Source organism: Pseudophryne corroboree, chromosome 12 (genome assembly GCF_028390025.1).
Source record: "Pseudophryne corroboree isolate aPseCor3 chromosome 12, aPseCor3.hap2, whole genome shotgun sequence".
NCBI classification, from domain to species: domain Eukaryota; kingdom Metazoa; phylum Chordata; class Amphibia; order Anura; family Myobatrachidae; genus Pseudophryne; species Pseudophryne corroboree.
This window is the reverse complement of record NC_086455.1, coordinates 131,227,957-131,255,473: the sequence shown is the minus strand read 5'-3', so window position 1 is coordinate 131,255,473 and position 27,517 is coordinate 131,227,957. Positions and strand designations below refer to the sequence as shown.

Here is a 27,517-nt window from a genome sequence, read left to right as displayed (position 1 = left end):
CAGTCACAGGTAAAATGCAGAAATTATGACAAGCAATAAAACTGCACTGGACTAGCAATACTAAGTAATGCTAAGTAAAGCTATACAGATCAATAGATATATCAATGCACAGTAAAGACTGGATGTATATCACAGGGTACTTGTACACTGTCAGACATGTAGAATACTCAAGTGTCCTGTAAAATGCACAGCGCTGACATGCAGGCGGCTTTACAGAGGAGGCTTTGCCCAAACAGTCCCAGAATCAGCTCAGCATGCAGTAATGGCGCCCAAACGCTGACAGGGAGTGAGGGAGAAAGAGATATGCAGCTCCAGGGCTGGAACGTTTACTCTAAATGGCGCCCAGGGGCTGGGAGAGGGGCTACAGGTCAGAGCCTTTTATCCCCTTGCTCGACTTCACCACCGGGTAAAGGGGGCCATATGTTAACGGTTTTTAGTAAAACCGACCTCCCCTGGTGGTCTAGTGGGGTCCCTGTACTACCAGTGTCCACACCAGCATGCGAGGCCCGCCTCCCACCGGATCGCGATTTCCAGTGGGTCCCGCCTGGGGGACCCTCTTACCTCCTCCCTGAGTGCGGCCACGCGATCCCAGAGAGCTGCAGCTTGTGTGTGCGCCTGATGTAGAGAACCGGAGCCTCCGCTGTAAGTACCCGGCAACCACGGACACGGGAGTATACAGCGCCGCTGGGGGAGATGAGGGAGCAGCAGCAGGAGATGTCAGAATGACATCTAGCACATATAGTGCCTCTGCTGCAGCCCTTAAAGTCTTCAATCTTCACTTTTTTTAAAGCTCTTTCAGGGCTGCTGGAGTAACCCTGCCTGTTACCTGCCTGCACTGCAAGCACCAACTTACAAACTGAGCTCCTGTGCACGGAGGCGGGTTTATAGAGGAGGCGGCACTGAGCATCTTGGGAACAGTCAAAGCTTTAGCTTGTTGGTGCCTCGGATCAAGATCCTACTCTACACCCCGATGTTATTCCCTGTGGAACCCAGTGTACCCCGCTGCAGAAATAATAAACTGAAAGAAATTTCTTTAGAAAACTCTGGAGAGTAACAGAATGCACCCGGCTCCTTGGGCACGTTTTCTAAATTGAGTCTGCTACGAGGGGCATAGAGGGGAAGAGCCAGCACACACGCAATTGATTTCTTAAAGTGCCAGGCTCCAGCGGACCCGATCTATACCCCATGGTAATGTACTATCCCCAGTATCCACTAGGACATTAAAGAAAATAAGTTCACCAACCACAAAGGCTTTCCAATACTTTTGCATTGGGGGTTATTTCTGTACTCCTTCTGCTAAAGCCAACTCAAGATGGCATTTACAGAAGAAAACACAGAAAAAATAAGAATTTACTTACCGATAATTCTATTTCTCGTAGTCCGTAGTGGATGCTGGGGACTCCGTCAGGACCATGGGGAATAGCGGCTCCGCAGGAGACAGGGCACAAAAATAAAGCTTTAGGATTAGGTGGTGTGTACTGGCTCCTCCCCCTATGACCCTCCTCCAAGCCTCAGTTAGGATACTGTGCCCGGACGAGCGTACACAATAAGGAAGGATATTGAATCCCGGGTAAGACTCATACCAGCCACACCAATCACACCGTATAACTTGTGATCTGAACCCAGTTAACAGTATGACAAACGTAGGAGCCTCTGAACAGACGGCTTACAACAATAACAACCCGAATTTGTTTGTAACAATAACTATGTACAAGTATTGCAGACAATCCGCACTTGGGATGGGCGCCCAGCATCCACTACGGACTACGAGAAATAGAATTATCGGTAAGTAAATTCTTATTTTCTCTAACGTCCTAAGTGGATGCTGGGGACTCCGTCAGGACCATGGGGATTATACCAAAGCTCCCAAACGGGCGGGAGAGTGCGGATGACTCTGCAGCACCGAATGAGAGAACTCAAGGTCCTCCTCAGCCAGGGTATCAAATTTGTAGAATTTTGCAAACGTGTTTGCCCCTGACCAAGTAGCAGCTCGGCAGAGTTGTAATGCCGAGACCCCCCGGGCAGCCGCCCAGGATGAGCCCACTTTCCTTGTGGAATGGGCCTTGACAGATTTAGGTTGTGGCAAGCCTGCCACAGAATGTGCAAGTTGAATTGTGCTACAAATCCAACGAGCAATCGTCTGCTTAGAAGCAGGAGCACCCATCTTGTTGGGTGCATACAATATAAACAGTGAGTCAGACTTTCTGACTCCCGCCGTTCTTGAAATATATATTTTCAATGCCCGGACCACGTCCAACAACTTGGAATCCTCCAAATCGTTAGTAGCCGCAGGCACCACAATAGGCTGGTTCAGGTGAAACGCTGACACCACCTTAGGCAGAAAATGAGGACGCGTCCGCAGTTCTGCCCTGTCCGTATGGAAAATCAGATATGGGCTCTTATATGATAAAGCCGCCAATTCTGATACTCTCCTGGCTGAAGCCAGGGCCAGTAGCATGGTTACTTTCCATGTAAGATACTTCAACTCCACCGATTTGAGCGGCTCAAACCAATGGGATTTGAGAAAATCCAAGACTACATTAAGATCCCACGGTGCCACTGGGGGCACAACCGGGGGCTGTATATGTAGTACTCCTTTTACAAAAGTCTGGACTTCAGGAACTGAAGCCAATTCTTTCTGGAAGAAAATCGACAGGGCCGAAATTTGAACCTTAATGGACCCCAATTTGAGGCCCATAGACAATCCTGTTTGCAGGAAATGTAGGAATCGACCCAGTTGAAATTCCTCCGTGGGGGCCTTCCTGGCCTCACACCACGCAACATTTTCTCCAAATGCGGTGATAATGTTGTGCAGTCACCTCCTTCCTGGCTTTTACCAGTGTAGGAATGACCTCTTCCGGAATGCCTTTTTCCCTTAGAATTCGGCGTTCAACCGCCATGCCGTCAAACGCAGCCGCGGTAAGTCTTGGAATAGACACGGTCCCTGCTGAAGCAGGTCCCGTCTTAGAGGTAGAGGCCACGGATCCTCCGTGAGCATCTCTTGAAGTTCCGGGTACCAAGTTCTTCTTGGCCAATCCGGAGCCACTAGTATCGTTCTTACTCCCTTTTGCCGTATAATTCTCAGTACTTTTGGTATGAGAGGCAGAGGAGGGAACACATGCACTGACAGGAACACCCACGGTGTTACCAGAGCGTCCACAGATATTGCCTGAGGGTCTCTTGACCTGGCGCAATACCTGTCCAGTTTTTTGTTGAGGCGGGACGCCATCATATCCACCATTGGTTTTTCCCAACGGTTCACAATCATGTGGAAGACTTCTGGATGAAGTCCCCACTCTCCCGGGTGTAGATCGTGTCTGCTGAGGAAGTCTGCTTCCCAGTTGTCCACTCCCGGAATGAATACTGCTGACAGTGCTATCACATGATCTTCCGCCCAGCGAAGAATCCTTGCAGCTTCTGCCATTGCTGTCCTGCTTCTTGTGCCGCCCTGTCTGTTTACGTGGGCGACTGCCGTGATGTTGTCCGACTGGATCAACACCGGCTGACCCTGAAGCAGGGGTTTTGCCAGACTTAGAGCATTGTAAATCGCTCTTAGCTCCAGTATATTTATGTGAAGAGACATCTCCAGGCTTGACCATACTCCCTGGAAGTTTCTTCCCTGTGTGACCGCTCCCCAGCCTCTCAGACTGGCATCCGTGGTCACCAGGACCCAGTCCTGTATGCCAAATCTGCGGCCCTCTAACAGATGAGCACTCTGCAACCACCACACAAGAGACACCCTTGTCCGTGGCGATAAGGTTATCCGCTGATGCATCTGCAGATGTGATCCGGACCATTTGTCCAGCAGATCCCACTGAAAAGTTTGTGCGTGGAATCTGCCGAATGGAATCGCTTCGTAAGAAGCCACCATCTTTCCCAGGACTCTTGTGCATTGATGCACAGACACTTTCCCTGGTTTTAGGAGGTTCCTGACAAGTTCGGATAACTCCCTGGCTTTCTCCTCCGGAAGAAACACCTTTTTTTGAACTGTGTCCAGAATCATTCCCAGGAACAGCAGACGTGTCGTCGGGGTCAACTGAGATTTTGGAAAATTCAGAATCCACCCGTGTTGTTGCAGCACTAGTCGGGTTAGTGCTACTCCGTCCTCCAGCTGTTCTCTGGACCTTGCCCTTATCAGGAGATCGTCCAAGTAAGGGATAATTAATACGCCTCTTCTTCGCAGAAGAATCATCATTTCGGCCATTACCTTGGTAAAGACCCGAGGTGCCGTGGACAACCCAAACGGCAGCGTCTGAAACTGATAATGACAGTTTTGCACCACGAACCTGAGGTACCCTTGATGTGAAGGGCAAATTGGGACATGCAGGTAAGCATCCTTTATGTCCAGGGACACCATAAAGTCCCCTTCTTCCAGATTCGCTATCACTGCTCTGAGTGACTCCATCTTGAACTTGAATTTTTGTATGTACAGGTTCAAAGATTTCAGATTTAGAATAGGTCTTACCGAGCCGTCCGGCTTCGGTACCACAAATAGCGTGGAGTAATACCCCTTTCCCTGTTGTAGGAGGGGTACCTTGACTATCACCTGCTGAGAAAACAGCTTGTGAATGGCTTCCAATACCGTCGCCCTGTCTGAGGGAGACGTTGGCAAAGCAGACTTTAGGAACCTGCGAGGGGGAGACTTCTCGAATTCCAACCTGTAACCCTGAGATACTACCTGCAGGATCCAGGGGTCCACCTGTGAGCAAGCCCACTGTGCGCTGAAATTCTTGAGTCGACCCCCCACCGCTCCTGAGTCCGCTTGTAAGGCCCCAGCGTCATGCTGAGGGCTTTGCAGAACCCTGAGAGGGCTTCTGTTCCTGGGCAGGGGCTGCTTGCTGCCCTCTCTTACCCCTTCCTCTGCCCCGAGGCAGATATGACTGTCCTTTTGTCCGCTTGTTCTTATAGGACCGAAAGGACTGCGGCTGAAAAGACGGTGTCTTTTTCTGTTGGGAGGGGGTCTGAGGTAAAAAGGTGGATTTTCCGGCAGTTGCCGTGGCCACCAGATCCGATAGACCGACGCCAAATAATTCCTCCCCTTTATACGGCAATACTTCCATATGTCGTTTGGAATCCGCATCACCTGACCACTGTCGCGTCCATAAACTCCTTCTGGCAGATATGGACATCGCATTTACTCTCGATGCCAGAGTGCAAATATCTCTCTGAGCATCTCGCATATAAAGGAAAGCATCCTTTAATTGCTCTATAGTCAATAAAATACTGTCCCTATCCAGGGTATCAATATTTTCAGTCAGGGAATCCAACCAGACGACCCCAGCACTGCACATCCAGGCTGAGGCGATGGCTGGTCGCAGTATAACACCAGTATGTGTGTATATACTTTTTAGGGTAGTTTCCAGTCTCCTATCAGCTGGATCCCTGAGGGCGGCCGTATCAGGAGACGGTAACGCCACTTGTTTTGATAAGCGTGTGAGCGCCTTATCCACCCTAGGGGGTGTTTCCCAGCGCGCCCTAACCTCTGGCGGGAAAGGGTATAATGCTAATAACTTTTTTGAAATTAGCACTTTTCTATCTGGGTTAACCCACGCTTCATCACATACATCATTTAATTCCTCTGATTCAGGAAAAACTACAGGTAGTTTTTTCACCCCCCACATAATACCCCTTTTTGTGGTACTTGCAGTATCAGAGATATGCAAAGCCTCCTTCATTGCCGTGATCATATAACGTGTGGCCCTACTTGAAAATACGTTTGTTTCATCACCGTCGACACTAGATTCAGTGTCTGTGTCTGGGTCTGTGTCGACCGACTGAGGTTAAGGGCGCTTTACAGCCCCTGACGGTGTCTGAGACGCCTGGGCAGGTACTAACTGGTTTGCCGGCCGTCTCATGTCGTCAACTGATTTTTGTAATGTGCTGACATTATCACGTAATTCCATAAACAAAGCCATCCATTCCGGTGTCGACTCCCTGGGGGGTGACATCACCATTATCGGCAATTGCTCTGCCTCCACACCAACATCGTCCTCATACATGTCGACACACACGTACCGACACACAGCAGACACACAGGGAATGCTCTTATCGAAGACAGGACCCCACTAGCCCTTTGGGGAGACAGAGGGAGAGTTTGCCAGCACACACCCAAGCGCTATAATATATATGGGAACAACCTTATATAAGTGTTGTTCCTTATAGCAGCTTAAATATATCAAAATATCGCCAAAAAATGCCCCCCCTCTCTGTTTTACCCTGTTTCTGTAGTGCAGTGCAGGGGAGAGTCCTGGGAGCCTTCCTCACAGCGGAGCTGAGCAGGAAAATGGCGCTGTGTGCTGAGGAGAATAAGCCCCGCCCCCTATTTCGGCGGGCTTTTCTCCCGGAGTTTTAGATATCTGGCATGGGTTAAATACATACATATAGCCTCAATGGCTATATGTGATGTATTCTTTTGCCATAAAGGTATTAAATATTGCTGCCCAGGGCACCCCCAGCAGCGCCCTGCACCCTCCGTGACCGCTTGGTGTGAAGTGTGTGACAACAATGGCGCACAGCTGCAGTGCTGTGCGCTACCTTCATGAAGACTGAAGAGCCTTCTGCCGCCTGTTTCCGGACCTTCAATCTTCAGCATCTGTAAGGGGGGTCGGCGGCGCGGCTCCGGGACGAACCCCAGGGTGAGACCTGTGTTCCGACTCCCTCTGGAGCTAATGGTGTCCAGTAGCCTAAGAATCCAATCCATCCTGCACGCAAGTGAGTTGAAATTCTCTCCCCTAAGTCCCTCGATGCAGTGAGCCTGTTGCCAGCAGGACTCACTGAAAATAAAAAACCTAAAAACTTTTTCTAAGCAGCTCTTTAGGAGAGCCACCTAGATTGCACCCTGCTCGGACGGGCACAAAAACCTAACTGAGGCTTGGAGGAGGGTCATAGGGGGAGGAGCCAGTACACACCACCTAATCCTAAAGCTTTATTTTTGTGCCCTGTCTCCTGCGGAGCCGCTATTCCCCATGGTCCTGACGGAGTCCCCAGCATCCACTTAGGACGTTAGAGAAATATGTAAGATATGAAATATTAGAATATTTTTCATTGCAATATTACTCATTATTATTTGTATTCAATAGCAGTGGGACTAGAAGCAGTAGCCTATGTAGACCCGGACCCTCCAGAGCCATCATTAACCCTTAACATTCACACCAGATTTCAGCATTTTAGCATGCAAGTAACGCTCTGCTGCACGGCAATAAAATTGTTACAGCATGGTCAAAAGGGTATACGGTTAGCATACCTCTCGTTGGAATCCCAGCTGTCACAATACAGACACAGGGAATCCGACTGGGTTACCATACCGCCGCCAGTATACCGGCGAGGTAGGTGATTCCACGACACCCATAGAGGCAGAATAGAATCTGTGGTGGTCCATGCAGTGTGGCGAGCCTTCAAGAGGCTCCCCTGCGCTCGCACCCCCCCCCCCCCTCCCCCCGATAGACCCCTATTTACATAGTGATGTAAACTAAAGGACATAGGTCTCAATTCCAGCCTTTTATAATTTCTAAGTGTGTTGTGTCCTGACCGGTTAGGTGGGAAAGAAGGCTAGGTAAGCAGTAGAACCAACCGCTGCCCACTGTATGTACACAGATATCTCGTGCTCCATCCAACGTGAAGGCTGCAATTATTTCGCAATGACTCTGATCAAAACTACAACTGTAATATTGTGAAAGGCATCTGCTTTATCTTAAAAGTATCATCAATATAGCAATTTTCCTGAGAAAAAAAAATCTAATAAAATCTGCTTAAGGGGATGCTTGAGATTTGAAATAAGACAAGCTAAACAAAAAACACAGATCTCCGTGTCCCTGAACCAACGCACAAGGTCACACGACATCCGCACACACGGCTGTTTGGAGTGCAGGATGATTGCTCCGCTCATTAGAGCTTTCCCTTGTTAGATGCTTTTAATCAAAGTCGCTTCCACGTTGCTTGGGATTCTAGATCATTAACATCACTGCTTGGTGAAGTAATCTGCTAACAATTTTACATTGCATTCCCATTTGTATGAAACTCTGCTTAGAAGAAAACTATATATACATAAGAATATTAAAGCAGTCATCACATATTTTGCAGCATATCAGCACCCACCAGAACTTTCCGAATTCCCTAATGTCAAATTCCTACAGATAATTGGTTAACCTTACAAGCCGTGGGCACTTCCAATTAACTACAGCAGAGAACAGACACAGAATGATCTCAATACTACCAAGCAGTCTTTGATTCATGAGGATAGGCATATTCTCCCTATATTACTGTGGGAAAGCTACACTACATCTGAAACAGGACTGGCATAGTCAGAATTAAGTCAGTGCTATTAGCATAGCCCATGGGTCTGCAACCTGCGGCTCTCCAGCTGCTGTGGAACTACACATCCCAGTATGCCCTGCCTCAGTTTTAGCATGCCTTAAAAGCAAAACTGTGGCATGGCATGCTGGGATGTATAGTTCCACAGCAGCTGGAGAGCCAGAGGTTGCAGATCCATGGCAGAGCCTGTCCGCAGATACCTAGATTCAGAGGACAGTTTCCATTTCCAATTGCTGACAGGGGAAAGCACTAACATAAGAAGCAGCCCAACTTGGCTATAGAATACACCATTATAATTAAGGAAACGTCTAATATAACAGAGTTTCACCACCTTAAATTATCAAAAAGAAAAAACAATAATCTCATTACAATGGCACCTCACTGCAGTGACACACAGAAAAAAAAAGAAGAGAAAATGCAGGTGCACACTTTGAACACTAAGAACACTGGCAATCACAACAATTACAATAAACTCTGCAATTTATCATGATGTAAAGTTGAGGATCTTAGCATAATGTTTTTCCAAAAATATGGGCCCACTTTCCACAGCCAGTTTCTTATTGCCAGTGTTCTAAAATGTGCACCTGCATTTTCACTTTTTTTCTGTGTGCACTACAAGTCTCAGCATGGTAGCACCTCCTACTAGGTTTAGAATTAGGATGTGCAGACCAGACCCCATACATTTTATATTGTGTACATGTGTGTACACTTGAAGACGGAGACTCCTTCAGCTTGGACCAGCACCAGTCCTACCGCCCTTTGGGTGTTTTTAATTGGTATAGAATCCTTGCATTTGCAGACTGCATATTGGAATAGGCACTATGAATGGTAAGTCCTCGATAAATGTATGTAATGTGTTAGTTTTAGGAATGGGTTTGGCGCTTGGGCCCCCCTGGGTTGATCTGGTTGGGCTGCTTTGAGGTATCATCATTCTAACACCTTTTAGAACCTAGATGGCTTTTTACTAATGTAACACTTTTTAGCACCCTGATTACTACTTCTCACCTATGTACCACTTTCAGCACTTAGGTGGTGTTACGTCTTATTAATGTAAAACCTTTTAACACTTCAACTGCTACTTCTCACTAGTGTGATGCTTTGGGGTGCTTGGGTTGTGCTAGCACGGAGGGTCCCGTGTTCTGAATTTGAACCTTAGGAATGTTAGAGACCCATCTAATTATGCCAAGGTTGATGTGTTGGAAGCAGGAAAAAAAATAGGCAAGCATAACGATCAGTGACATTGACAAGAATCAAATTATGAAGGCTAGATGGCTGGTTCAGGGCATCACCAACATGGCAAGAAGGATAACCAATAAACCGGCGAGAGACACAGGTACCGAAGGCCTCACCACTGGTTCTATTCCCCCTTTATAGGTGTCATGGACACTCAGAGAGGGAATCACCGACTTCGCCTGTATTACGCTGCTGGTAGTACGAACTATGTTAACCACATACCGCATGTACATCATTTACCTGGAGAAGAAGAAAAAAAAAAAAAAAAAAGACGCCAGCAATGTACTATGGGAAGAAGGCAAGCCTGCACAGGCAGTGTGATGCTCTGGCCAATGATCTGCTGGGAGACAAAGTACTGGCAGTCATGCGGCTATAAAATTGGCACGCACCATCTACCTAAACATTGTTGTAGACTAAGTACACGGTTTCATGGCATCAGTATTCCCTGATGCCAGTGACCTCATCAGCAAGATAATTGTTCAGGAATGGTTTGAGGAACATGACAAAGATTTAAGATGTCCACTCTGCAGTTAATGTCATAGTGTCAGGTACCACAGGACACCTTCAGTGGTCTTGTGGAGTCCCTGCCTCAATGGGTCAGAGCTGTTTAGGTGGCACGAGGGTGACCTACACAATATTAGGCAGCTGGTTTTAATGTGAGAAACTATGATCAAACAGATTACAAACAGATTTACAATCAGTTCTGTAAGATTACTCTGTGGTGAGTGCTCATACTGAAGGCCACAAGAGAAGCGATATTGCAGGGTGTAGAATTGCTGAACACAAAAAAAAAAAAAAAGGAAACAAAGCACAACAGCTCCTTAAAGCTTTCAATGTACATCTCACGCATCTGATAATAAGAATTTACTTACCGATAATTCTATTTCTCGTAGTCCGTAGTGGATGCTGGGGACTCCGTCAGGACCATGGGGATTAGCGGCTCCGCAGGAGACAGGGCACAAAAGCAAGCTTTTAGGATCACATGGTGTGTACTGGCTCCTCCCCCTATGACCCTCCTCCAAGCCTCAGTTAGGTACTGTGCCCGGACGAGCGTACACAATAAGGAAGGATCTTGAATCCCGGGTAAGACTCATACCAGCCACACCGTACAACTTGTGATCTGAACCCAGTTAACAGTATGATAACAAAGAAGTAGCCTCTTAAAAAATATGGCTCACAACAATAATAACCCGATTTTTGTAACAATAACTATGTACAAGTAATGCAGACAATCCGCACTTGGGATGGGCGCCCAGCATCCACTACGGACTACGAGAAATAGAATTATCGGTAAGTAAATTCTTATTTTCTCTAACGTCCTAGTGGATGCTGGGGACTCCGTCAGGACCATGGGGATTATACCAAAGCTCCCAAACGGGCGGGAGAGTGCGGATGACTCTGCAGCACCGAATGAGAGAACTCCAAGTCCTCTTTAGCCAGAGTATCAAATTTGTAAAATTTTACAAACGTGTTCTCCCCTGACCACGTAGCTGCTCGGCAAAGTTGTAATGCCGAGACCCCTCGGGCAGCCGCCCAAGATGAGCCCACCTTCCTTGTGGAGTGGGCTTTTACAGTTTTAGGCTGTGGCAGGCCTGCCACAGAATGTGCAAGTTGAATTGTGCTACAGATCCAACGAGCAATCGTCTGCTTAGACGCAGGAGCACCCATCTTGTTGGGTGCATACAAGATAAACAACGAGTCAGATTTTCTGACTCCAGCTGTCCTTGAAATATATATTTTCAATGCTCTGACAACGTCCAGTAACTTGGAGTCCTCCAAGTCGCTAGTAGCCGCAGGCACCACAATAGGCTGGTTCAAGTGAAAAGCCGAAACCACCTTAGGGAGAAAATGAGGACGTGTCCGCAGTTCTGCCCTGTCCGAATGGAAAATCAGATATGGGCTTTTGTACGATAAAGCCGCCAACTCTGAAACTCTCCTGGCTGAAGCCAGGGCCAATAGCATGGTTACTTTCCATGTAAGATACTTCAAATCTACCGATTTGAGAGGCTCAAACCAATGAGATTTGAGAAATTCCAAAACTACGTTTAGATCCCACGGTGCCACTGGAGGCACAATTGGGGGTTGTATATGTAGTACACCCTTGACAAAAGTTTGTACTTCAGGGACTGAAGCCAATTCTTTCTGGAAGAAGATTGATAAGGCCGAAATTTGAACTTTAATAGACCCCAATTTGAGGCCCATAGACAATCCTGCCTGCAGGAAATGTAGGAATCGACCCAATTGAAATTCTTCCGTTGGGGCCTTCTTGGCCTCACACCACGCAACATATTTTCTCCAAATGCGGTGATAATGTTGTGCGGTCACTTCCTTCCTAGCTTTAATCAAGGTAGGAATAACTTCCTCTGGAATGCCCTTTTCTTTTAGAATCCGGCGTTCAACCGCCATGCCGTCAAACGCAGTCGCGGTAAGTCTTGGAACATACAAGGTCCCTGCTGAAGCAGATCCCTTCTTAGAGGTAGAGGCCACGGATCTTCCGTGAGCATCTCTTGAAGTTCCGGATACCAAGTTCTTCTTGGCCAATCCGGAGCCACTAGTAATGTTCTTACTCCCCTTTTCCGTATAATTCTCAGTACCTTTGGTATGAGAGGCAGAGGAGGAAACACATACACTGACTGGTACACCCACGGTGTTACCAGAGCGTCCACAGCTATTGCCTGAGGGTCTCTTGACCTGGCGCAATATCTGTCCAGTTTTTTGTTGAGGCGAGACGCCATCATGTCCACCTTTGGTTTTTCCCAATGGTTCACAATCATGTGGAAAACTTCCGGATGAAGTCCCCACTCTCCCGGGTGAAGGTCGTGTCTGCTGAGGAAGTCTGCTTCCCAGTTGTCCACTCCCGGGATGAACACTGCTGACAGTGCTATGACATGATTTTCCGCCCAGCGAAGAATCCTTGCAGCTTCTGTCATTGCTCTTCTGCTTCTCGTGCCGCCTTGTCTGTTTACGTGGGCGACTGCCGTGATGTTGTCCGACTGGATCAACACCGGCTGACCCTGAAGCAGCGGTTTCGCCAAGCTTAGAGCATTGTAGATCGCTCTTAGCTCTAGTATATTTATGTGAAGAGACGTCTCCAGGTTTGACCATACACCCTGGAAGTTTCTTCCATGTGTGACTGCTCCCCAGCCCCGTAGGCTGGCATCCGTAGTCACCAGGACCCAGTCCTGTATGCCGAACCTGCGGCCCTCTAACAGATGGGCACTCTGCAACCACCACAGGAGAGACAACCTTGTCCTTGGTGACAGTGTTATCCGCTGATGCATGTGCAGATGCGATCCGGACCATTTGTCCAGCAGATCCCACTGAAATATTCGTGCATGGAATCTGCCGAATGGAATTGCTTCGTAAGAAGCCACCATCTTTCCCAGGACTCTTGTGCATTGATGTACTGACACATTTCCTGGTTTTAGGAGGTTCCTGACAAGTTCGGATAACTCCCTTGCTTTCTCCTCCGGGAGAAACACCTTTTTCTGAACCGTGTCCAGAATCATTCCCAGGAACAGCAGACGTGTTGTCGGGGACAATTGAGATTTTGGAAGATTCAGAATCCACCCGTGTTGTTGAAGCACTACTTGGGTTAGTGCTACACCGACTTCCAGCTGTTCTCTGGACTTTGCCCTTATCAGGAGATCGTCCAAGTAAGGGATAATTAATACGCCTTTTCTTCGTAGAAGAACCATCATTTCGGTCATTACCTTGGTAAAGACCCGAGGTGCCGTGGACAAACCAAACGGCAGCGTTTGAAACTGATAATGACAGTCTTGTATCACGAACCTGAGATACCCTTGGTGTGAGGGGTAAATTGGGACATGCAGATAAGCATCTTTTATGTCCAGGGACACCATGAAGTCCCCTTCTTCCAGATTCGCTATCACTGCTCTTAGTGACTCCATCTTGAACTTGAATTTCTGTATGTACAGGTTCAAGGATTTCAGATTTAGAATAGGTCTTACCGAACCGTCCGGCTTCGGTACCACAAATAGTGTGGAATAATACCCCTTTCCCTGTTGTAGGAGGGGTACCTTGACTATCACCTGCTGAGAATACAGCTTGTGAATGGCTTCCAATACCGTCGCCCTTTCTGAGGGAGACGTTGGTAAAGCAGACTTTAGGAAACGGCGAGGGGGAGATCTTTCGAATTCCAACATGTAACCCTGAGATACTATCTGCAGGATCCACGGGTCCACCTGTGAGCGAGCCCACTGATTGCTGAAAATCTTTAGTCGACCCCCCACTGCTCCTGAGTCCGCTTGTAAAGCCCCAGCGTCATGCTGATGGCTTTGTAGAACCCGGGGCGGGCTTCTGGTCCTGGGCAGGGGCTGCTTGCTGCCCTCTCTTACCCTTTCCTCTGCCTCGTGGCAGATAAGACTGTCCTTTTGCCCGCTTGTTTTTATAGGAGCGAAAGGACTGCGGCTGAAAAGACGGTGTCTTTTTCTGTTGGGAGGGGGTCTGAGGTAAAAAAGTGGATTTGCCGGCAGTTGCCGTGGCCACCAGATCCGATAGACCAACCCCAAATAATTCCTCTCCTTTATATGGCAATACTTCCATATGCCTTTTGGAATCCGCATCACCTGACCACTGTCGCGTCCATAAACTTCTTCTGGCAGATATGGACATCGCACTTACTCTCGATGCCAGAGTGCAAACATCCCTCTGAGCATCTCGCATATAAAGAAACGCATCCTTTAATTGCTCTAGAGCACAGGTTCTCAAACTCGGTCCTCAGGACCCCACACAGTGCATGTTTTGCAAGTCTCCTCACAGAATCAAAGTGACATAATTAACTCCACCTGTGGACCTTTTAAAATGTGTCAGTGATTAATTAATACACCTGTGCACCTGCTGGGTTACCTGCAAAACATGCACTGTGTGGGGTCCTGAGGACCGAGTTTGAGAACCACTGCTCTAGAGTCAATAAAATACTGTCCCTATCCAGGGTATCAATATTTTCAGTCAGGGAATCCAACCACACTACCCCAGCACTGCACATCCAGGCTGAGGCTATTGCTGGTCTGAGTATAACACCAGTATGCGTGTATATACTCTTCAGGGTAGTTTCCAGCCTCCTATCTGCTGGATCCTTGAGGGCGGCCGTATCTGGAGACGGCAACGCCACTTGTTTTGATAAACGTGTGAGCGCTTTATCCACCCTAGGGGGTGTTTCCCAGCGCGCCCTAACCTCTGGTGGGAAAGGGTATAATGCCAATAACTTCTTAGAAATTAGCAGTTTTCTATCTGGGTTAACCCACGCTTCATCACACACGTCATTCAATTCCTCTGATTCTGGAAAAGCTACAGGTAGTTTTTTCACCCCCCACATAATACCCCTTTTTGAGGTACCTGCAGTATCAGAGATCTGCAAAGCCTCCTTCATTGCCGTGATCATATAACGTGTGGCCCTATTGGAAAATACGTTTGTTTCTTCACCGTCGACACTAGATTCATCTGTGTCGGTACCTGTGTCGACTGACTGAGGTAAGGGACGTTTTACAGCCCCTGACGGTGTCTGAGACGCCTGAGCAGGTACTAACTGGTTTTCCGGCCGTCTCATTTCGTCAACTGACTTTTGTAATGTACTAACATTATCACGTAATTCCATAATTAAAGCCATCCATTCCGGTGTCGACTCCCTAGGGGGTGACATCACCATTACCGGCAATTGCTCCGCCTCCACACCAACATCGTCCTCATACATGTCGACACACACGTACCGACACACAGCAGACACACAGGGAATGCTCTTATCGAAGACAGGACCCCACTAGCCCTTTGGGGAGACAGAGGGAGAGTTTGCCAGCACACACCAAAAGCGCTATAAAATGTATATAAACAACCCTAAAAGGTGTTGTTTTTGTTATATGCGCTTTAAATATATAAATATCGCCAAAATATGCCCCCCTTCTCTTTGTTATCCTGTTTCTGTAGTGCAGTGCAGGGGAGAGTCCTGGGAGCCTTCCTCACAGCGGAGCTGAGCAGGAAAATGGCGCTGTGTGCTGAGGAGAATAAGCCCCGCCCCCTATCCGGCGGGCTTTTCTCCCGGGTTTTGAGATATCTGGCCTGGGTTAAATACATACATATAGCCTCAATGGCTATATGTGATGTATTCTTTGCCATCAAAGGTATTAAATATTGCTGCCCAGGGCGCCCCCAGCAGCGCCCTGCACCCTCCGTGACCGTTCAGTGTGAAGTGTGTAGCAACAATGGCGCACAGCTGCAGTGCTGTGCGCTACCTTCATGAAGGCTGAAGAGCCTTCTGCCGCCTGTTTCCGGACCCTCGATCTTCAGCATCTGTAAGGGGGATCGGCGGCGCGGCTCCGGGACGAACCCCAGGGTGACCTGTGTTCCGACTCCCTCTGAAGCTATGTCCAGTAGCCTAAGACTCCAATCCATCCTGCACGCAGGTGAGTTGAAAATCTCTCCCCTAAGTCCCTCGATGCAGTGAGCCTGTTGCCAGCAGGACTCACTGAAAATAATAAACCTAAAAACTTTTTCTAAGCAGCTCTTTAGGAGAGCCACCTAGATTGCACCCTGCTCGGACGGGCACAAAAACCTAACTGAGGCTTGGAGGAGGGTCATAGGGGGAGGAGCCAGTACACACCATGTGATCCTAAAAGCTTGCTTTTGTGCCCTGTCTCCTGCGGAGCCGCTAATCCCCATGGTCCTGACGGAGTCCCCAGCATCCACTAGGACGTTAGAGAAATGCTAAACTAACCTCGTTTCTAAATCATCGATTAATACCACAGTGGGGATGGTAAGTGGAGTAAGTTTAGTGATAACGGTCCTGTGTTGATCTCCCATTTAGTGTATAGGAAGGAATGGTTCATGGAGCAGACATAAAATCATTAACGACTTTTCACTAATCATGGCTCTACTAGTTACCAGCCCATTACAATGACGGAACATAACAGAAATATCAGTGCCGGCGGCTTGAATTGCTCCATCGGGTGCGCACAAAACACTTGAATTCCCCCATGAAGGTGAGGAGCAGCATTAGACTTTTATTATATAGGATATATGTCAAGGCTGCTACAGCTGTAGCCACGCTGATCCATTCTGCAGCTTGCTGTATTCACAGCAAGCCAGGCGCAGCAATTGTGCCCACGACTAGGACATGTGAATGCGTGAAAGTATGCGGGCCCATAGGAATACACAGGCTGTGTACTAAGGCACACATGTGCCCGTGCGGCTATGCCGCAGGCTGAATGAGCGTGGCAACATCTGCATATCACCAATGGATGTATTATCTTTAAAATGTAAGCACAGAATTAATTAGTGGCTCTTTTCTTTACCGATCAACTTGCAGTTTAAATTTATTGGTTATTATACTACTCAAGATGACATCATACACGAATTCTTAAAATTGCATAAATAAGTGGCTTAAGTGGAGAGTAATACTGCCCTCCGGTGGTATACACAGATAGTGCTACTGTGCAATTACAGTAACTGAGGGTAGAGATCGAGAGAGGACAAAAATACCTTCAGATTCTCCACCTCATCCTTGTGCTTCCTCTTCTGTTGCAAGATCGCAGCTTGGTACTCTGAGAGAAAAATAATAAGAAGAAGATTTCAGAGATTTACACACAAATCCATCAATCAGTCCCACTGACATAATACAGAGCCAAAAACATCATTTTCCGACAAGGGTCAGTGTTATTGCAGTTACCAAAACATTGTTACCATTTCTACGTGACTCAAGACGCCCTTCTCTAATTCCCTGAGAATTACAAAATAAAATTTTGTATGGAACCAGAGAGTGAAACTACAGTAATCCCTATTAGGAAAATGATGATTCCTCAAATCTAGGGTGGAAGACTACAATATGGAGTAATGCTCTAGAGGGGATTTATGCAATAACAATGAGGCAATAGAATTAATATTACATGTGCACACAGGGAAAGCAGGAGTGTTCCTATAATCAGGTGGCTGAAATCTTGAGTGGGCAAAATGATTAAAAAGAATTAATAGTCTTCTATAAAAGCCGACAACACACATACAAATGTAGCTTATAAGGATGAGAAGACACGCAAGTGGCCACCTGCAGTACAATGGCAAAGCACATCTCAGAGAGCTATTTAAAAGTGCAAAAAACAAGAATTTTAAGTTTAGCATAAAACATTTCTGTGCTGCATACTGTATACCCACACATAATGCACTGCATACTGTATACCCACACATAATGCACTGCATACTGTATACCCACACATAATGCACTGCATACTGTATACCCACACATAATGCACTGCATACTGTATACCCACACATAACGCACTGCATACTGTATACCCACACATAACGCACTGCATACTGTATACCCACACAATGCACTGCATACTGTATACGCACACATAATGCACTGCATACTGTATACCCACACATAATGCACTGCATACTGTATACCCACACATAACGCACTGTATACCCACACAACGCACTGTATACCCACACATAATGCACTGCATACTGTATACCCACACATAATGCACTGCATACTGTATACCCACACATAATGCACTGCATACTGTATACCTACACATAATGCACTGCATACCCACATAATGCACTGCATACTGTATACCCACACATAATGCACTGCATACTGTATACCCACACATAATGCACTGCATACTGTATACCCACACATAATGCACTGCATACTGTATACCCACACATAATGCACTGCATACTGTATACCCACACATAACGCACTGTATACCCACACAACGCACTGTATACCCACACATAATGCACTGCATACTGTATACCCACACATAATGCACTGCATACTGTATACCCACACATAATGCACTGCATACTGTATACCTACACATAATGCACTGCATACCCACATAATGCACTGCATACTGTATACCCACACATAATGCACTGCATACTGTATACCCACACATAATGCACTGCATACTGTATACCCACACATAATGCACTGCATACTGTATACCCACACATAATGCACTGCATACTGTATACCCACACATAATGCACTGCATACCCACACATAATGCACTGCATACTGTATACCCACACATATTGCACTGCATACTGTATACCCACACATAATGCACTGCATACTGTATACCCACACATAATGCACTGCATACTGTATACCCACACATAATGCACTGCATACTGTATACCCACACAATGCATGTGTACTTCCATGTGCAGAGTACCGCTTCTCATGACTCATTCTGCTTAGGGGTGTGTCAGTTATGTTGACACACATCAGGTTGACATGTGAATGTCGGCAGTGATGTCTACACAGATGATATGTCGATCTGATATGTCAACATAAATATCCCAGGTGGCCAAGTGGTCACTTACCTGGTAACAGCGTCATCTTACGGGTCACAGCAGTGTGCAGCAGATCTGGCACACACATTTCATACAGCGATTCTTGCAAGTCTTTTCCCCCTATCCTTAGACCTATGCTCCCCCTTCCCCGTAATGCCCAATTCTAGTTCCCCCGCAGCTTAACCACAACCTTACCAGTGGCGCCAAACCCTAAACGTGTGCATTCTGCAAATGTCAGTATTACACATGGCATCAATTCAGGTATCAACATTCTGAGGATGTTGACATGGCGCCTGCCGCCAATGCGACCAGATCCCTTGCTTAGTTGGGGGAGAGGGGAGGGGGCAGTGCCTAAGTACAGTATAAGGCGTGTTCATGTAAATGCAACAGAGTGAGAGCAGGGCACAGCCGCATATATACCGGCCAGGAGACAAGTCTCTTGCGGATGCTGGTGGGCCAGTGCAAAATGATATGATAACGTTAGAGACACATAATTTGTCATAAAATGTGAGCGCTGCTCTTCCTCCTTCCCCTCTATATACAGATGTGTCCACTTGCACCTATACACAAATTATGCCCCATTTGTTGCTCCTCAGCCGCACCAAAACACTAGTCCTAAGTAGCACAATAAAGAAAAAGCAGCAAGGCTGAAGAAAAATAGCAATGTTGAGGATAAAGTGCACAAGACAGGTCTGATAGGCATGACCCTCACCATCATGGTTATGTTTAATCTGCGACTTTACACCATGCATGCCAACATTCTCACAGGCCCCTCCTGGTAGGAACAGTGGGGGTGTGGCGTGGCATGGGAGAGTGTGGCGGGGAAAATTATGTCGAATAGGGGACAGGACAAAATATCATGGCCCAGCCCCTGCAACACAGTGCTGAGATTACTGGCATTGTGAGGCATGGGGCGGGGCCATGGTGTCCCGATTCAGCGTGAACCGAGTCATTGGACCATCCTAGACCGCGACAACTGAGGTGTTGGAGTTGGCAGATGTGGTAGGAGGGGTTGCGGGTGGGTGGCCTCCAGCTAGGAGACTTGCCCACTCTTCAGGAAGGACCAGACGATTTTCTTGAGCTTCCCGGCTCTTGCGGAAGAGTAGACCACTATGCTTTATACCAGTTTCATTGCGGCAAAAAATATATAATATATATCATTTTACATAACTTGGAATTGAAATAAATAAGAGCTAACATACTAAAGACTATCTGAAGTATTTAACGGACTTGAGGCTCATTCCAGGCGGAGCAGTAGACCTCTCCTCAACGCATCAGCGCTGCTTTCACAATCTCCCTGCAATGCAGTTTTGAATGTAGGCAAGTATGATAAACATACACTAGTGATACTGTAAATTCTAATCGTATAAAAATATTCATATAGAATGTGCGTATAGTGCAGGTGTAATAAATGTGACAATATTAATATTTTACCTCAATTTGTTTAAACTATTAAAAATACTGTGAAATCCACAGCGTATATATGTAGATGCAGGTCTTGGGGTAATAAAACTGCCGGCGGTCAGAATACAGACGTCCACACCCGATAGTTGAAATCCCGACAGATGAGGTAAAACTGTTCCCCACTGTCCCCTACTACGTAACCCTTCCTTACCTCAGCCTAACCCTAACCTCCCCTCGGTGGTGCCTAAACCTAAACCCCCCTTTCCGGAAGCCTAACCTTAAACCTCTCCCCCCTTAGTGCCTAAACCCCACTCTCCCCCTTCGTGGCGCCTAAAACTAAATCTCCCCCCCCCCCCCAATGCTATACTTACGGTTGGGATGCCGGCTGCCAGGATTCCAGCTTCGGCATTCTGCCGGCTGTTGGCACACCAACTGCCAGGATCCCAACAGCTGGTATCTTGACCGCATCCTAATAAAACATGTGAAACTTTTAGGATTTTCATTATACAGGTTGAGTATCCCATATCCAAATATTCCGAAATACGGAATATTCCGAAATACGGACTTTTTTGAGTGAGAGTGAGATAGTGAAACCTTTGTTTTTTGATGGCTCAATGTACACAAACTTTGTTTAATACACAAAGTTATTAAAAATATTGTATTAAATGACCTTCAGGCTGTGTGTATAAGGTGTATATGAAACATAAATGAATTGTGTGAATGTACACACATTTTGTTTAATGCACAAAGTTATAAAAAATATTGGCTAAAATGACTTTCAGGCTGTGTGTATAAGGTATATATGTAGCATAAATGTATTCTGTGCTTAGATTTAGGTCCCATCACCATGATATCTGATTATGGTATGCAATTATTCCAAAATACGGAAAAATCAGATATCCAAAATACCTCTGGTCCCAAGCATTTTGGATAAGGGATACTCAACCTGTATTCAAGGATTATGCTCTTTCAAAAGTTTTTCACAGCTAAAAATAAAACAAAAATTCTCAGTTTTACTAATACAGGTACACCACCGATTTTCCGGCAACCGATGATCCGGAACCTCTTAATCCGGACAATTTTGCTTTGTCTGGATTAAAGGGAGGTCTTTTAATCCGGAACATTTTCTGCACATGGGTGTAACACGCAATACGCGCAAGTGTCAGTGTGTACAGCTTCCACGGACACTGCAGGTGACACAGCAAGCATCGGTGGGGCTGTCCAAGGTCACAGCAAGTACCCGATACCGGTTTTGTTTATGAACAGCTTTGCATACACTACTGTATTTATTCATTAATTATTATTATTATTATACTGTTGCATATATTTTACTATTTACTGCTTTAGAAATGTTCTGAAGGTGCAAAATTAGTAAAAACGTTTCCACCGTTAATCTGGCAAAATCGATAATCCGGCACGGCACTGGAACCGAGGACGCCGGAAAATCGGTAGTGTACCTGTATATACATTTTGTTTGGAAAAAAACTATTCTAATAACTCATTACTTATTAGTAAAAGGAGTCCCTCTTATTGCAGAGTCATTAAGGCACAGAGGGCCCTATATACTAAGCCTTGGCGAGAGATAAAGTGTAGAAAGATAAAGTACCAGCGAATAAGCTCCTAACTGCTATGTAACAGGTGGGTTTGAAAAATAACAGCAGCTGATTGGTTGGTAGTTTATCTACATACGCTTTACTGCTCTCCAAGGCTCAGTACATAGACCCATAAAAACCTATTGTTCTCATTAAGGGTCTGATTCAGAAGACTGCTGTCTGCCGATGTTTGTGTAGTTAACCAATGTATTATCTCCTGCATGCGTCAGAGTCGCACAGTGCGTGTGTGAGGACGGTTGTACTGTAGATTAGGTTGCAGAGTGATAGAAAGGCAGTGACCATCTGTGGGAGATAACGGGGATGGCAACTAAAAGGCAAGCATGACGCAAACATTTTGGGGGCATGTTAAAGCCAGCGACTGTGTCCTAATTCACACTCTATGGGTGTCTTGAACACCCATGAGTGGGAATAGCCCTCGGGCCCCTGCCGGCATTCTGGCGTCTGTATGCTGACCGCCGGGATTCCGACCGCTGGGATCGTGACTACATCCCCTCCAATTGGCCAGTTGTAGTATTGCACACTAAGGGGGACATTGAGAAGTGAGCCAGTGGAGAAATTGCCCCATCAACCAATCAGCAGCTCAATCATTTTATAGGATGCAAATGATACATGTTACTTCAGTACTGATTGGTTGCCATGGGCAACTTCTCCACTGGCTCACTTCTCCGCTCTTATCACTGCTTAGTAAATGTCCCCCTAAATGACTTATAATGTGTTGCTTGTCACAGTATGACAGCAGAAATTGTACCTCCCCAATTACAATGTGCGGTTACACGGTTATGCATTAAACATTGCCATCATAATTATTACGTCTCCACACAGGGAAATGTTTTCCATTTTATTTTTGTTTCATATCAAATCAAATTTTAATTTTAGGCTGAGCAGTCTGACAAGCTGATCATTAGCAGGTAATAATTTTAGCAACACAAACCATAACAGATGAGTAGTACAGGTTGTAGTCCATGGCTCAGAATAGAACTAACTATATAAGTCACTTTCTGTTCGATCATGTTTGCAGAAGGAGTTGCTTCAAACAGAAAAGGGTGTCAGCTAAAGCTCTCTGTGTCATGCTGCTCCCATCTTATCTGGGTGATTAATTGTAAGCCACAGGTTTAATCATCTCGTTTATCTAGTGGTTCTACAGCTTGTAACAAGCAAGAGAGCACAAACTGAAGGGACTATGGTTGTCAGTGTAGTAAAAACCCTTCCACTATACTTATAGGTATGGAGGGACGGTGTAACGGTTAGCATTAGCGCCTCACAGCACTGAGGTTATGGGTTTAACTGCCACTATGGCTCAAACTGTGTGGAGTTTGTATATTCTCCCCGTGCTGCATGGGTTTCAGATTAAGTGCTGCAGTTATTACACCTTCTGTCGTGGTGAAGGCAACCTCCGCTTTTGCAATGGGAAATTCTAGTGGATAACATGGCTTTGACTGCACTTGTATCTAACTATCAGATATAAAAATTATCATTGGGACTAAGCTGTAACTTCCAGAAGATCAGTACCTTAAAACTTTGTTCAACAGTTGGACCACTGAGAAATTAGTTCATAGGTACCAAACTGTAAGCCCTCATATGCCCCAATGCAGTGCTTTAGGGGGACATTTACTAAGCAGTGATAAGAGCGGAGAAGTGAGCCAGTGGAGAAGTGCCCATGGCAACCAATCAGCACTGAAGTAACATCTATAATTTGCATACTATAAAATTATACAGAGCTGCTGATTGGTTGATGGGGCAACTTCTCCACTGGCTCACTTCTCTGCTCTTATCACTGCTTAGTAAATGTCCCCCTATGTCTGTCCCTCTGACCAGTGGGACTGAACACTTGTCAAGTTTATAAGAGAAATAAAATGCAGGGAACAGAACCTGACTTAAATATTATCTATAAACTCATACAATCTATTCAAATAATGGAATTTATTCTAGGGTTTCCTGGTGCAGTAAAATATGGTCTATAAAAATACGGCTTCCAGGAAGCTCACAAGCAGACACAAGGGATGCCAGCCCGAGGGGTCTGCTTGTCTAGACTTTCAAACAGACTAGGACCCTCTGCAGGTGCAGACCTTGTTCCATGGTACATTATCAGTGAAGAAACCCTTGGGGCTGTCATATTGGACCAATATGTACTTTCAAGACTATTTAATATGTGTTTATCAAATATTGTATGATCAAACTATGTTCCAAAGAGAGACTCATATGTGCTGTACTTGGGTGTACTGCATCTCGATTGCGCTATAAGTCAGTACACATCATCTATCGGGGTGCGGTTAATATACCGCCTGTCGGTATCATCTTACTTATGGGATACTTGTCCAATCTACAGCAATGTCTGGGAGACATCTGAATTTCTGAGATTTTACCCAATTCAATATCAAAGAGTGCAATGCATTAATGACATGTATTTGCATTATTCATGGCCCTTGCCTCTGTGGCCCGAATACATGCATCTCAGCATTACACAGCCCAGGTAACGCACCGCACGTCACCGCAACCTCCCACACTTGGGCCCCAGATCACAAAGTATGCAAGTTGATCTTATGTCTGGATGTGTATCCACATTTTAGATATATACATTTTCCCCAAACTATAAAGATAAACAAATATTTTAGAAGATGTTGTGTTTTTTATACTTTGCCAACATTTTTATACAAATGGCTCCCCATAGATAAACAATATATAGGACAGTGGTCCCCAAACTTTCTTGAATTATAGAACCCAAGTAGAGTATCCGTATTTATTTCACAGCACTTCTAGGATAAGTTTTTTATTGATAAATTTTGTAAAAAATATTAAATCAAGTAAATTGTGTCTACCTATCATCCTTAGGGTCAGCAATGTGGTGGTGTATAGTTTTGCTTCTTATTGACCACATGATTTGTGATTGGCAGCCATTAGCACTGGTTTTGCTTATCAATTTGACCATAAATAATTTGATTTGGTCATAGACCACCAACCAGAGGCACACATGTAAGAGCCTTGTGGCACCCCAGGGAACCACTCACACAGAGAACTCACGTGACCATCAGCAAAACAGTGTATTGATTATTTTAGCTTTTGGACTGTTATGAACCATGCAGGTTCTTTATAAAGGTAAAACACAAGATAATTATTTGTCAACACTTTGGCAGCTCCAGTACATGCCTGCCTACCACAGAAGATTCAGCTCCCTGTATTTAATGTACAGTTCACTTGGATGACCTCTCTCTCATTAAATCATGGGATGTCAAAGTTGCAGGTGACTCAAGCAACTATTTCTACAGTAAACATGAGCATGCACAAGAGATTTGCCGAGTGAGTACGTGGTGATTCATGAAAATTCATTCATCTGATGGACGTACTGGGTGCTATTACATAAGCCTCAATATGTGATCATTATTAAACTCGGAAAAAGACAAGAAAAAAAATAGCAGGTAGGGGGACCAGAACGTTCTCTACATTACACCAGTGTGAAGGAAAATAAACTTTCCGCAGGTTTTACAAAATGTACTCTTTCCCCACCTGAAAGAGGACAATCAGAATATAGTCATTTTGGTAAACATCTCTCAGTAAATGGGTCCAAATATACAACCATAAAAATTATTAATGGTGATCACTACAGGCAGGACTTAAGGGGTCAAACCGTGGCATCTTCTCCAGCTTCAGTACCTACTGTATGTTGGTGATCATCATTCCAAGAAAGGATCAAAAGACTTAAGGAAGGTACACATGGTACAATCTTGCAGCCCAGCTTGAGTACTGAGCTTAAAGTACAATTGCACATATAAAAACCAACCAATGAAAACTTTGTCTCCTGCTACTACAGAGCAAAATAGGGAATAGAACCACTGATGCCTGTTCCTCTTCCAACTAACACCTAGGGTTTACAGATCAAAGGGTCAACTGTCAGGTAGTCGACACCAAATGGTCCTCCGGCACAAGGGTGGCATGGTCAAAAGGGTTGACACATGAAAAGGTCGACAGTTTTTGATGTTTTTTTTGTGTGTCAAAGTCTCCCTTCCAGCATGTACCCCACCCCCAATTAGTTTACCGCTTTGCTTGCCACGCTTCGGGCAAGGTGCCATGCTCCACTCCGCTTGACACAGGTTACTATTCTCAATTGTAGTCCACGTGGATGGTAAAGTATGACAAAGTTCTGAAAATGAAAAACAAAAATTCCCCCCCAAAAAATCTCACTTCGACCATATGCTGTGTCGAACATTGTTATGTCAACCATTTGAACCTATCGACCATACGCATGTCTACCATTTGGTGTCAACCTATCATCCAGATACCCACCTAGGAGACCAGAAGCAATGACTTATATCATATATTCCCTTCTCTTCCTACTTCCACCACAGCAGCCTGCATGCTGCGCCCTGCAATAAAACTCAACAGCTTCTCATTAATGATCGATGCCAGGCTTAAGGTTAGATGCAAAACAAATCAGGGTAAACTACTGCCTGTAGCTCAGAAAGTGTCTATACGCCCATGGCCAGCCACCCTTTAGGTAGTAGACATAGTTTCCCTCCCACTTAGCTGTAAATATAGCCTTGGTATGTTGTTTATTAGCTGGTAATAAACAATACGTTGGCAAACGGAGACCCTAAAAAGTTTGGGCAAGCCATACTTTGGATCCTGCTCAATAATTTAAGAATCCCTAATATAGCTACAATGTATCAAAATAATAAATATCCTAAACAGATGCAGTCATAGCTGACAGTGACCAGGCTGGGTGGACTTACCATATTAGGAGCACCTGCAGCTCATAGCAGAATTTTAAAGGCCGATCACCGTAATATCAGTTGGCACGGGACGCGATACAAAAACTGATGCCACATCAAAGGCAGCTATACAGAACAAGAAACCAAACCAAAAACCTATTGTACTGCAAGGCTGGATGTTTCCACGTTATTACTACTTAATGATCAGAGCGAAACAGAAAGAGGATTACTTGTGACTAGCCTATTAAGATACGTGCTCTGAAGCTATATGGAGAACGAAATCTAGATACCTGTAGTTTTATAATATAATGTCCATGTTTTCTGAACATTGCAACTATATAGGCTGATATGAAAATTTTTACTTTGTAAAACGGTTAATAAATCGGCCAGAAATGCAATGAAGCATCTCCAGAAATTCTTAATAAAAGGGACTATTCATCTTGTTCCATATTTGTCCACTAAATTTTGTATGTTTCATCATCAGAATTTTACCCTAAATGTTCAGTACCCCACCACTCAGCATTGAGTGACATCATTATCTTACCTCTAATTATTACACAAAGGGAATTCAATTCCGGGTGAATGGTGCGAATTGCTGTTGCAGCAGCGTTTAAACATCAGCAACACATCTCGCACCCATTGCTTAAAAGTGCTTGCAAACACTTTTGTGCAAGACAGTGCTGCCGTAGAGTCATTTACCCGTAAATGATTTCCCCCCCAAAATGTGAATTCTAAAAATCGCATGGCATAACAGTAACATTTTATGTATGTAAACAAACGCACTGTCTACCACAAAATACTAATACATAAAAGAGTAATGCAACTCCGGAAAAGAAACAAAGAGCCACTGAACTACGTGGTTTTAGTCAGTGCCGGATTTTTCGATCAGTCGAAAAAACGACATGGGCATTGAATAGGTCGAATGTA

At 45.5% G+C, this 27,517-nt stretch overlaps 1 protein-coding gene across 4 annotated transcripts in view; it reads right to left on the bottom strand.

The window, feature by feature from the left end:
- FMN1 (formin 1) overlaps positions 1-27,517 on the bottom strand; it is a 517,710-nt gene that overhangs the window by 254,313 nt on the left and 235,880 nt on the right. For all 4 annotated transcript variants that reach the window (XM_063948028.1, XM_063948025.1, XM_063948026.1 and 1 more), the window contains one exon: positions 17,038-17,099. In XM_063948028.1, coding sequence (XP_063804098.1) covers positions 17,038-17,099 — 62 coding nt within the window. The remainder of the gene's footprint in view (positions 1-17,037; positions 17,100-27,517) is intronic.